The sequence below is a fragment of the Delphinus delphis genome, chromosome 4 (assembly GCF_949987515.2).
Source record: "Delphinus delphis chromosome 4, mDelDel1.2, whole genome shotgun sequence".
In the NCBI taxonomy this organism is placed as follows: domain Eukaryota; kingdom Metazoa; phylum Chordata; class Mammalia; order Artiodactyla; family Delphinidae; genus Delphinus; species Delphinus delphis.
Window position 1 is genome coordinate 41,729,921 of NC_082686.1, and position 13,665 is coordinate 41,743,585.

General features: G+C 36.4%; 1 protein-coding gene across 1 annotated transcript in view; it reads left to right on the forward strand.

Annotated features, from left to right (window-relative positions):
- EPHA3 (EPH receptor A3) overlaps nt 1–13,665 on the forward strand; it is a 362,146-nt gene that overhangs the window by 294,804 nt on the left and 53,677 nt on the right. Inside the window, exon 10 of the mRNA XM_060010492.1 lies at nt 11,909–12,034. Coding sequence (XP_059866475.1) covers nt 11,909–12,034 — 126 coding nt within the window. The remainder of the gene's footprint in view (nt 1–11,908; nt 12,035–13,665) is intronic.

The following is a 13,665-nucleotide window of genomic DNA, read 5'->3' on the forward strand; positions in this document are numbered from 1 at the left end:
CTAGCTGCAAGGGCATAAAGTATATGCATGTCATAAACTTTCTGTGTCTTAATGCTACAGCTGGTTTACTTCAGACCATTTATTTTGTATTACTTTGAAAAGCTCTAGCTATGAACTATTCCCTCCAGCCTTGTTACAAATCCTATAATATTGCTTCAAAAGGAAAGAAATGTGTTTCACCTCCTAAGATCCTGTCCCCTTGCCCTCTCTGGCCGGGCCTTTTTACTTTTTTGCTATCCTTAGGGCAACTCATGCTGGTAAAATGGAAATGTAAATTACTGTGTTTGCACAGAATGAGCTGTAAAGTAGTGCAGCTTAACACGTGTGCATGTGTTTATTATCTGGTTTTCTTGACACAGCCCAGTTACTCTGTGTGTTGCTCTTAATTATTGGTGTGAAGGGATTATGTGCTTGCATCCTGAATCACCTGATTCCTGGAACCTCTGGGGACAGCAGTTAAAAATCAGCAGTCAAAGCTCCCACAGTGAACAGGCCATTTTTCTTGGAGATGTGTGCGTGTGTTTATACTTGTATTGTTTCCCTAAATGTCATGCAGATAGAAAAGCAATTTACTTAACTTTAATCAATCACAATGAATTGATTGATTTTATTTGGGAATGACTATTTAATTTTTAGATTAGTTAGTAATACATATACTCTCTAGGGCTGACAGGAACGGAATGGTAACTCTAAAGCACACTTTCAAGGCTGTTTGAAGCCAGCACTTATTTAAAATGTTTGAGACATTGTTCCTAACAACTCATTTTATAATCTTCTTTGTCAATTCCTTTTTTTAATTTAAGTATAGTTGATTTACAATATTATATTGGTTTCAGATGTATAGCATAGTGATTCAGGATTTTTACAGATTATATGCCATTAAAAATTATTACAAGATAATGGCTATAATTCCCTGTGCGATAACAGTATATCTGTTGCTTATCTAGTTTATATGTAGTAATTCGTATCTCTTAACCCCATACCACTATTTTGCCAGTAAGTCTCTCCCAAATTGATTTCCTTAAGTTCAGCAAGGTAAAATATTTGTGATTGTTTACCAGGAAAAAAATTTCATTTTCACCTTATTTTTAAAAGTGCTATTTTTTCCCTTGGAAAGGAATGCTAGATTTTCTTAACTTACTATTTCCTGACTTTACTATGACTAGTGGAAAATCAAAATTGGATGATCACATATTCTAGCCTCCATTTGACTGTCTTCTTTAAAATGTAACCAAATTGACTAAACAAAAAGATTCTGAGAAGACTTCATTTCCTAACGTCTTTTATTAAATCTATGGTTACTTTTACTGTTTTCCTTACCCCAAAGCAAGAAAAGTATGATAGCTTTCCTTAATCTGTTTCTTGTTTCAACAGTAAAGTGTTTTAGTACTGATAATGTAGAAATAGTTTTAGTGTGGTAATAAATTATAGTAGACCACTGTACTAAAGACTGACTGTGTTTATAGAAAGAAATGATGTTTATAATAAACAGCAGAAGCATGCAAACTGATGCATGAGCTCCAAAGAAACGGGCATTTCTAAGCCCAAATTCTGTCTCTGGGAAACCTCAGTGATATTCATATTTGTGAATAAGCATTCTTAACATGAAGATACTGATAATGGCCATAGTCTCTGTCATTTACTGGGCACTAACTACAATAACAGGCACTCAATGCTAGGCACTTGAAGAGCAAGTTTTCCAGAGCTTTCTTTCTCTGATGCTTAGCAGATTCTTTGTGCTGCGCTATTCAAAGTGGAAGAACTAGAAAAGTAGAGTTCTTCAAAAGCTACTCCACTCACAGTTTGCCCAAAGAAAGGGCAAAAAACTTACTATTTCCCCATTTCGGTGGATGTTGACTCCCTAGATATGGGTGTCATCTCAAATTATCTACACTCTGCCTCTGGATGGAGAGTGGCCAGTCTTTTGCAGTGTCAGGGTCAACACCAGGCAGAGGGAGGAGTGGCACTGACCTATCTTCTCCTACATTTTCCATGTGCTCCCTCACCTCCCACTCCCATTTTGCTGTCTCAAAATCATCTGAAGAGGGCTTCCCTGGTGGCGCAGTGGTTGAGGGTCCGCCTGCTGATGCAGGGGACATGGGTTCGTGCCCCGGTCCGGGAAGATCCCACATGCCGCGGACTGGCTAGGCCCGTGAGCCATGGCCACTGAGTCTGTGCGTCCAGAGCCTGTGCTCCGCAACGGGAGAGGCCACAACAGTGAGAGGCCCGCGTACTGAAAAAAAAAAAAAAAAACCATCTGAAGAAGTAGCTAAGGAAAATAGTCTTTACTTCCCATCTTTCATAATCCATTTATTCTTATGCCTATATTTTTTTACTCAAAACCTCTATGGAAGCTTCCCAGGAACATAAATTATTATGTGAGGTAACATGAGATTCACAAAGTCACCCTGTAGATCAACAAACTAATCATGTCTTAGCCCAGACTCTGAAATCCTGGACTCATTGGCCAAATGTCCATTGTGATGAAGGCTCTTAGGAACAATTGCTGTCATCACAATCCCTACATCTATTTCATATGAACTATTATACAAAACTGGCTCAAAGAATCTTCAGTAATTCCAGAATGTTCAGCTGCAATTTTGCCAGTAAGATTCTTCTATTAAAAAGTGATATCAGAGACTTCCCTGGTGGCGCAGTGGTTGAGAATCTGCCTGCCAATGCAGGGGACATGGGTTCAAGCCCTGGTCTGGGAAGATCCGCATGTTGCAGAGCAGCTAAGCCCATGTGCCACATATACTGAGCCTGCGTGCCCTAGAGCCTGCTCTCTGCAACAAGAGAAGCCACCACAATGAGAAGCCCACACCCGGCAACAAAAAGTAACCCCCACTCCCCGCAACTAGGTAAAGCCTGCATGCAAAAATGAAGACCCAACGCAGCCAAAAATAAATAAATACATTTTTTAAAAAAGTGATATCAGAAAAAGATAATGTCTGATTTTATTTGTTATTTTAGGATATTAAAAACACCTTCAATAATATAGTGTACCAAATGAAAAAATATATCACCATTAAGAATCCATGTCCCAACTGGGGATCCTGTGTAAGTCACAGGCAGCTATCCGGGAGGAGCTGCCCAGAGTGGACACATTGGAGGTGCCAGCGACTCTACGAGTTCCACCTACCCATCTCTATCCATTCTGTCCGAGTCAGGTTACCTGTGAAAGGCCAAGAAAGTTTTATTTAGCCATGTGGCTGACAGGGTCTTAGTGCTCCGGCCGGGTGTCAGGTCTCTGCCTCTGAGGTGGGAGAGCCGAGTTCAGGACATTGGTCCACCAGAGACCTCCCGGCTCCAAGTAATATCAAATGCCAAAAGCTCTCACAGAGACTTCCATCTCAATGCTAAGACCCAGCTCTACTCAACGACCAGCAAGCTACAGTGCTGGACACCATATGCCAAACAACTAGCAACACAGGAACACAACCCCACCCATTAGCAGAGAGGCTGCCTAAAATCATAATAAGTCCACAGACACCCCAAAACACACCACCAGACATGGACCTTCCCACCAGAAAGACAAGATCCAGCCTCTACCACCAGAACACAGGCATTAGTCCCCTCCACCAGGAAGCCTACACAACCCACTGAACAAACCTTAGCCACTGGGGGAAGACACCAAAAACAACGGGAACTATGAACCTGCAGCCTGCAAAAAGGAGACCCCAAACACTGTAAGTTAGGCAAAATGAGAAGACAGAAAAACACACAGCAGATGAAGGAGCAAGGTAAAAAACCACCAGACCAAATAAATGAAGAGGAAATAGGCAGTCTACCTGAAAAAGAATTCAGAGTAATGTTAGAAAAGATGATCCAAAATCTTGGAAATAGAGTGGAGAAAATACAAGAAACGTTTAACAAGGACCTAGAAGAACTAAAGAACAAACAAGCAATGATGAACAACACAAAAAATGAAATTAAAAATTCTCTGGAAGGAATCAATAGCAGAATAACTGAGGCAGAAGAACGGATACGTGACCTGGAAGATAAAAGAGTGGAAATAACTACCACAGAGCAGAATAAAGAAAAAAGAATGAAAAGAATTGAAGACAGTCTCAGAGACCTCTGGGACAACATTAAACGCACTAACATTCGAATTACAGGGGTCCCAGAAGAAGAAGAGAAGAGAATGGGACTGAGAAAATATTTGAAGAGATTATAGTTGAAAACTTCCCTAATATGGGAAAGGAAATAGTCAGTCAAGTCTAAGAAATGCAGAGTCCCATACAGGATAAATCCAAGGAGAAACATGCCAACACATATTAATCAAACTATGATAATTAAATACAAAGAAAAAATATTAAAAGCAACAAATAACATACAAGGGAATCCCCATAAGGTTAATAGCTGATTTTTCAGCAGAAACTCTGCAAGCCAGAAAGGAGTGGCAAGACATATTTAAAGTGATGAAAGGGAAAAAACTAAAACCAAGCTTACTCTACCCAGCAAGGATCTCATTCAGATTTGACAGAGAAATTAAAACCTTCACAGACAAGCAAAAGCTATGAGAATTCAGCACCACCAAACCAGCTTTACAACAAATGCCAAAGGAACTTCTCTAGGCAGGAAACACAAGAGAAGGAAAAGACCTGAAATAACAAACCCAAAACAATTAAGAAAATGGTAATAGGAACATACATATCAATAACTACCTTAAATGTAAACAGATTAAATGCTCCAACCAAAAGACATACACTGGCTGAAAGGATACAAAAACAAAATCCGTACATATCCTGTCTACAAGAGACCCAATTCAGACCTAGGGACGCATACAGACTGAAAGTGAGGGGTTGGTAAAAGATACTCCTTGCAAATGGAAATCAAAAGAAAGCTGGAGTAGCAATTCTCATATCACACAAAACAGACTTTAAAATAAAAACTATTACAAAAGACAAAGAAGGACACTACATAATGATCAAGGGATCAATCCAAGAAGAAGATATAACAATCGTAAATATTTATGAACCAACATAGGAGAACCTCAATACATAAGGCAAATGCTGGAAGCCATAAAAGGGGAAATCAACAGTAACACAATCATAGTAGGGGACTTTAACACACCATTTTCACCAATGGAGAGATCATCCAAAATAAAAATGAATAAGGAAACACAAGCTTTAAATGATACATTAAACAAGATGGACTTAATTGATATTTATAGGACACTCCATCCAAAAACACCAGAATACACTTTCTTTTCAAGTGCTCATGGAACATTCTCCAGGATAAATCATATCTTGAGTCACAAATCAAGCCTTGGTGAATTTAAGAAAGTTGAAATCATATCAAGTATCTTTTCCAACTGCAACACAATGAGACTAGATATGAATTACTGGAAAAAATCTGTAAAAAATACAAACACATGGAGGCTAAACAATACACTACTAATCAACCAAGAGATCACCGAAGAAATCAAAGAGAAAATTCAAAAATACCTAGAAATAAATGACAATGAAAAGACGACCCAAAACCTATGCGATGCAGCAAAGAAGTTCTAAGAAGGCAGTTTATAGCAATGCAATCCTACTTCAAGAAGCAATAAAAATCTCAAAAAAACAACTTAACTTTACACCGAGAGTGATTAGAGAAAGAGCAAGAAAACCCCAGAGTTAGCAGAAGGAAAGAAATCATGAAGATCAGATCAGAAATCAATGAAATGAAATGAAGGCAACAATAACAAAGATCAATAAAACTAAAATCGGTTCTTTGAGAAGATAAACAAAATTGATAAACTACTAGCCAGACTCATCCAGAAAAAATGAAAGAAAACTCAAACCAACAGAATTAGAAATGAAAAAGAAGTAACAACTGACACTGCAGAAATACAAAGAATCTTGAGAGATTACTACAAGCAACTGTATGCCAATAAAATGGACAACCTGGAAGAAATGGACAAATTCATAGAAAAGCACAACCTTCTGAGACTGAACCAGGAAGAAATAGAAAATATAAACAGACCAATCACAAGCACTGAAATTGAAAGTGTGATTAAAAATCTTCCAACACGGCCTCCCTGGTGGTGCAGTTGTTGAGAGTTCGCCTGCTAATGCAGGGGACATGGGTTCATGCACTGGTCCAGGAAGATCCCACATGCCGTGGAGAGGCTGGGCCCATGAACCATGGCCACTGAGCCTGCACGTCTGGAGCCTGTGCTCCGCAACGGGAGAGGCCAAAACAGTGAGAGGCCTGTGTACCGCAAAAAAAAAAAAAAAAAAAAAAAAAAGGAAAATCTTCCAACAAACAAAAGCCCAGGACCAGATGGATTCACAGGCAAATTCTGTCCAACATTTAGAGAAGAGCTAACACCTATCCTCCACAAATTCTTCCAAAATATAACAGAGGGAGGAACACACCCAAACTCATCCTACGAGGCCAGCATCACCCTGATACCAAAATCAGACAAAGATGTCACAAAGAAAGAAAACTACAGGCCAATATCACTGATGAACATAGATGCAAAAATCCTCAACAAAGTACTAGCAAACAGAATCCAAAAGCACATTAAAAGGATCATACACCATGATCAAGTGGGGCTTATCCTAGGAATGCAAGGATTCTTCAATATATGCAAATCAATCAATGTGATAAACCATATGAACAAACTGAAGGAGAAGACCCATATGATCATCTCAGTAGATGCAGAAAAAGCTTTTGACAAATTTCAACACCCATTTATGATAAAAATCCTCCAGAAAGTAGGCATAGAGGGAACTTACCTCAACATAATAAAGGCTATATATGACAATCCCACAGCCAACATCGTTCTCAATGGTGAAAACCTGAAACCATTTCCTCTAAGATCAGGCACAAGACAAGGTCGTCCACTTTCACCACTATTATTCAACATAGTTTTGAAAGTTTTAGCCACAGCAATCAGAGAAGAAAAAGAAATAAAAGGAATCCAAATTGGAAAAGAAGTAATACTGTCACTGTTTGCAGATGACATGATACTATACATAGAGAATCCTGAAGAGGCTACCAGAAAACTATTAGAGCTAATCAATGAATTTGGTAAAATAGCAGGATAAAAAATTAATGTAAAGAAATCTCTTGCATTCCTATACACTAATGATGAAAAATCTGAAAGAGAAATTATGGAAACACTCACATTTGCCATTGCAACAAAAAGAATAAAATACCTAGGAATGAACCTACCTAAGGAGACAAAAGACCTGTATGCAGAAAACTATAAGACCCTGATGAAAGAAATTAAAGATGATACAAACAGATGGAGAGATATACCATGTTCTTGGATCAGAGGAATCAACATTGTGAAAATGACTCTACTACTGAAAGCAATCTACAGATTCAGTGCAATACCTATCAAACTGCCAATGGCATTTTTCACTGAAATAGAACAAAAAATTTCACAATTTGTATGGAAACACAAAAGACCCTGAATAGCCAAAGCAATCTTGAGAAAGAAAAATGGAGCTGTAGGAATCAGGCTCCCTGACTTCAGACTATACTACAAAGTTACAGTAATCAAGACAGTATGGTACCAGCACAAAAACAGAAATGTAGATCAATGGAACAGGATAGAAAACCCAGAGAAAAACCCACACACATATGGTCACCTTATTTTTGATTAAGGGGGCAAGAATATACAATGGAGAAAAGATAATCTCTTCAAGAAGTGGTGCTGGGAAAACTGGACAGCTACATGTAAAAGAATGAAATTAGGACATTCCCTAACACCATACACAAAAATAAACTCAAAATGGATTAAAAACCTAAATGGAAGGCCAGACACTATAAAACTCTTAGAGGAAAACATAGGTAGAACACTCTATGACATAAATCACAGCAAGATCCTTTTTTACACACCTCCTAGAGAAATGGAAATAAAAACAAGAGTAAACAAATGGGGCCTAATGAAACTTAAAAGCTTTTGCACAGCAAAGGAAACTGTAAACAAGACGAAAAGACAACCCTTAGAATGGGAGAAAATATTTGTAAATGAAGCAACTGACAAAGGATTAATCTCCAAAATTTACAAGCTCATGCAGCTCAATATCAAGAAAACAAACAACCCATTCCAAAAATAGGCAGAAGACCCTAAACAGACATTTCTCCAAAGAAGATATACAGATTGCCAACAAAAATGAAAGGATGCTCAACATCACTAATCATTAGAGTAATACAAGTCAAAACTACAACGAGGTATCACCTCACACCAGTCAGAATAGCCATCATCAAAAAATCTACAAACAATAAATGCTGGAGAGGTTGTGGGGAAAAGGGAACCCCCTTGCACTGTTGGTGGGAATGTAAATTGATACAGCCACTATGGAGAATAGAATGGAGATTCCTTAAAAATCTAAAAATAAAACTACCATACGACCCAGCAATCCCACTCTTGGGCATATACTCTGAGAAAACCATAATTGAAAAAGAGTCATGTACCACAATGTTCACTGCAGCTCTATTTACAATAGCCAGGACATGGAAGCAACCTAAGTGTCCATCGACAGATGAATGGATAAAGAAGATGTGGCACATATATACAATGGAATATTACTCTGCCATATAAAGAAATGAAATTGAGTTATTTGTAGTGAGGTGGATGGACCTAGAGACTGTCATACAGAGTGAAGTAAGTCAGAAAGAGAAAAACAAATACTGTAAGCTAACACATATATATGGTATCTAAAAAAAAAAAGTGGTTCTTAAGAACCTAGGGCCAGGACAGGAATAAAGACACAGACGTAGAGAATGGACTTGAGGACACGGGGAGTGGGAAAGGTAAGCTGGGACAAAGTGAGAGAGTTGCATGGACATACATACACTACCAAATGTAAAATAGATAGCTAGTGGGAAGCAGCCGGATAGCACAGGGAGATCAGCTCAGTGTTTTGTGACCACCTAGAGGGGTGGGATAAGGAGGGTGGGAGAGAGACACAAGAGGGAGGAGATATGGTGATATATGTATATGTATAGCTGATTCACTTTGTTATTAACAAAAACTAACACAACCTTGTAAAGCAATTATACTTCAATAAAGATGTTAAAAAAAAAAAAAGAAATTGAAGATGACACAAATAAACCGCAAGATAGCCCATGCTCATGGATCTAAAGAGTTAATATTGTCAAAATGGCCCCAGTACCTAAACCATCTATAGATCCAGTGTAATCTGTACCAAAATTCCAATGGCATTTTTCAGAGAAGTAGAAGGAACTATCCCAAATTTCATATGGAATTACAAAGACCTCAAATAGCCAAAGCAATCTTAGAAAGCTGGAGGCATCACACTTCCAGATTTCAAATTATATCACAAAGTTATAGTAATAAACACAGTATGGTACTGGCATAAAACAGACACATAGACCAATGGAGCAGGATTGAGAGCCCAGAACTAAACTCATGAATATGGCCAACTAGGGAGCCAAAGAATACTCAATAGGGAAATGATAGTTTCTTCACTAAATGATGTTGGGAGAACTGGATATTCATTTGCAAAAGAATGAAACTACACCATCATCTTACATCACTCACAAAATGTAACTCAAAATGAATTAAGGACTTCAACATAAGACCTGAACTTATAAAATTTTAGAACAAAAATAGAGAAAAAGCTCATTGACATAGGTCTTAGCAATGATATTTTTGGATATGAACCCCAAAACACCAGCAACAAATGCAAAATCAACAAGCATTACTACATTAAACTAAAAATCTTCTGCACAGCAGAAGAAACAATTAAGGAAAAGAAAAGGGAATCTATAGAATGGTAAAAATATTTGCAAACCATATATCTGATAAGAGGTTAATACCCAAAATACATAAGGATCTCAACAGCAAAAACCCAAGCAATCCAATTAGAAAATGGGCAAAAGACATGAATAGACATTCTTTCCAAAGAACACATACAAATGGCCAACAAGTACATAAAAAGGAGCTCTATACCACTAACCATCAGGGATATGCAAATCAAAATCACAATGAGATACTGTCTCACATCTGTTAGCATGACTATTCTCAAAAAGACAAAGGATAACAAATGCTGACAAGGATGTGTAGAAAAGGAGATCTGGTGCACTGTTGGTGGGAATGTAAATTGGTATCACCAATATTGGAAAAGTACAGAGGGTTCTCAAAAAATTAAAAATACAACTACAATATGGTTCAGCAATCCTACTGGTGGGTATATATTGAAAGGAAATGAAATCACTATCTCAAAGGTATATCTGCACCTCCATGTTTACTATAGCATTTTTCACAACAGTCAAGACATGGAAATAACCTAAGTGTCTACTGACAGATGAATGGATAAAGAAAATGAGGTATATTTATAGAATGGAATATTATTTATCCATATAAAAGAAGGAAATCCTACCATTTGTGACAACATGGATGGACCTTGAAGGTATTTTGCTAAATGAAATAAGCCAGAGAGAGAAAGACAAATACTTTATGAATTCACATGTGGAATATAAAAATATCAAACTCATAGAAACAGAAAATAGTATGGTGGTTGCCAGGGGCTGAGGGATGGGGAATATGGGGAGATGTTGGTCAAACAGTACAAGCTTTCAGTTAGAAGATGAACAACTTCTGGGGATCGAAGGTGCTGCATGGTGACTCTAGTTAACATTATTGTATTATACACTAGGAAGTTGCTATGAGAGTAGAGTTTTAACATTCTCATGCTAACAACAACAACAAAAAAGGTAATAATGTGAGATGAGGAATGTTTTAATATTATTGTGGTAAATATTTCACAATATATATGTGTATCAAACGATCACATTGTACAGTTTAAACCTACACAATGTTATGTCAATTATATTTCAATAAAGCTGGGAAAAAGTGATAGAAAAAAAAGAAAGAATCCATGTCCCTTGCTAAAATAATTTTACTAATATTATTCACCATTATGAAAATTAAAATCAAAATCAATATTATTAGTATATATACTGTGGCAGTTAAATTACAGTGTCCTTTAATGTTAGAGCATGTTTATGTACTTTAATAGATTTTAGGTTTCCTTTTTAAAAATTTAGTTTTCTTTCAGAGAAAGTTAGTTTCTTGAACATTCCAAATTGTTTCAAATATGAATTATATTTCCAAATGATAGGAATTTTATTAATATTATATGAAATCCAAAATGATTCTCCTGTATCTTTTGTCTGTGCTATTTTAATTGCAGAACATCATGAAAATTTTTCACCTTCAAAAAAATTCAATAAATAAATATACTATGAAGAAAGTTTATATTTAATAAGCTATAAATATGATTTATGTTTGGAATTTAGCTCCTTGCCACAATTATTAAACTTATAGAGAGCACTTATATTGCTTTTAACCATGTTGAAAAGCTGCATAATAAGATTTCAGTTAATTTAAACTGTATTAGTATATACATATAATACCCATATTATGTATACGTAAACTCACAGCTTAACGTAAATCTATAAATGCAGTGGGGAATTTTGATTGTGACTGTTAATAAAAGCAGAATAGTGTCAGATGAAAGACATGCCGTTTTATATCCTCTAATTACATCAGCTATTCCGCCTTATGAAAGTATGTCACAAGCTTTCCTTTATTGTCACATGCGGCACTATAATAGATATTTGGTTACCGCACTGTTTACAGAGTCACAAACGTGTGATAGTGTGATGGCATTCACCCACTGCTGCTACTGGTAGTAATTACTAGACCTATTCAATTCTGAACCATTTTTCTCTCCTCAAGAACCCCCTCCTTGAATGTCCATTTTCCTTCTAGTGTTTTTATAGAGAAAGTTCATTATGGTACCTCTTTCTGTTTCATTACGGTTTAATGTCATGGGGATTTTTTTAAAAACCAATAATGTTATCATAAATTCACACGGTAAAGGTTTTATAAATGCCTTTCTTCCTAAATGCCTTTCTTCCTTTCCTTAAACAGTAAAACTTCCAGGTCTCAGGACTTACGTTGACCCGCACACTTACGAAGACCCTACCCAAGCAGTTCATGAGTTTGCTAAGGAATTGGATGCCACCAACATATCCATTGACAAAGTTGTTGGAGCAGGTAACCACCGCAGTAATCCCACTGTCAACCTAGTATGTTAATTACAAGTCTACAGCTATGCATAAGAATGCTGCCTGGGATTGACTGCTCAGGTTCTCAGGCCAAAATATATTGCTATGAAAAGGGACATTTTCTGATTTCATGATGAAAGGCAGGCAGTAAATAAATGAACGAGTATTTAATGGAATGTAATGATTTCAAAGGTGCCAGACCTACAGCCTCAGAGACCACGGCCAGCTTTCTATTTATTGAATTTCAGAGCGGGGAGCCGCCGCAGCTCAATCTCTCCATGGCTATGCTGATCATGTGTCAAGTCTATCTGGCTAAATGGAGATAACAGGATAAAAGTGTGTCTTACTTTAAATGAGCCCACTAAGTGAAAATTTTGATTTGTAGAGAAAAAGTAATTCTAGAATCTTCTTTGGAATTAAAAAACAAAGACAACACAAAATAAAATAAAAAATGACATATTTTATACAAATTCCATCACAACTATATTGAGAGGATAGTTTAAATAATGTGAAGTGCTTCATTTTAATACTTGCTTGTAAGGGTATATAGTTTTAAAGTATTTGTGTTGAAGCTTGTTTTCATATAGACATACTTTTGTTCTAATTATTAATTTGCTCAATCACAAATTCATTAACAAACACCTATGGAGTGTTAATAGGTGTCACAGTTGCATATTTCTAAAATATTATAGATATTATTAATAGCAGTTGAGTATTTCCAAAAAATTATATTTATAAAATAACAGTATTTTATAAAATTACACATAAACATATGGCATTCACAGAATATGCAGTGTGCATTTTAATAAAACTACTACTCAAAAGTAAAAATAAACAATATTGTACAATAATTGTACACAGTCATCTCATTCTTCAATAGTGCTCTAAAAACAAACACGAACTAGTTATGTCTATGTGGGAAATAGAGTGAAAGTATGAAAAATGAACTTTTTGAATTATGCATATCATATCAGATCACATTTCCTGCAAGTACTCTATACATGACTGATGCCTTTTTACACAAATGTGCATATAATTTTCTGTTTCTTTTTCTATGTACTAAAGAATTATTTATAACTCAAGTAGTATTTACTATTCAAGCAGGATAATCTGAGTAATTCATATATTATCTAAATAAAATGATAGTTTCATAAATCTTCTCTTCTAATTTTCTTAATGTTATATCCTCCTAAAATTCACATGTGCAGATAATATGAAAATATGAAACTAGCAATTCATAAAAGGAAACTAGAATAAGTACTTCCTTTTTCACAATCTAAGACTTAAGAATACACACATTCACTGTACATCTATGTTAATTCGGCCTAAATTAATCCAGATATATATTGATTACTCTTTCATTTGTATAGTTTTGCTTTGTCAACTACTCCATGGTGCAGAGGGGCTTTGTCATGCTGGTTTTAATGCTGTCCCACAAGAGTGCACTGTTCTCCAGCATGGAAGTTGCCTTAGCATATGCAGCAAAAGACTTTGCACACTCAACTGGAGAATGTGATGAGAGAAGGTCAACCAATGTCCAGAAGGTCAGACATATTGTGACCTTGAAATTTGGGGCCTTCTGCATTAATAAAAGCTTATATATACAGATGTTATTGACAA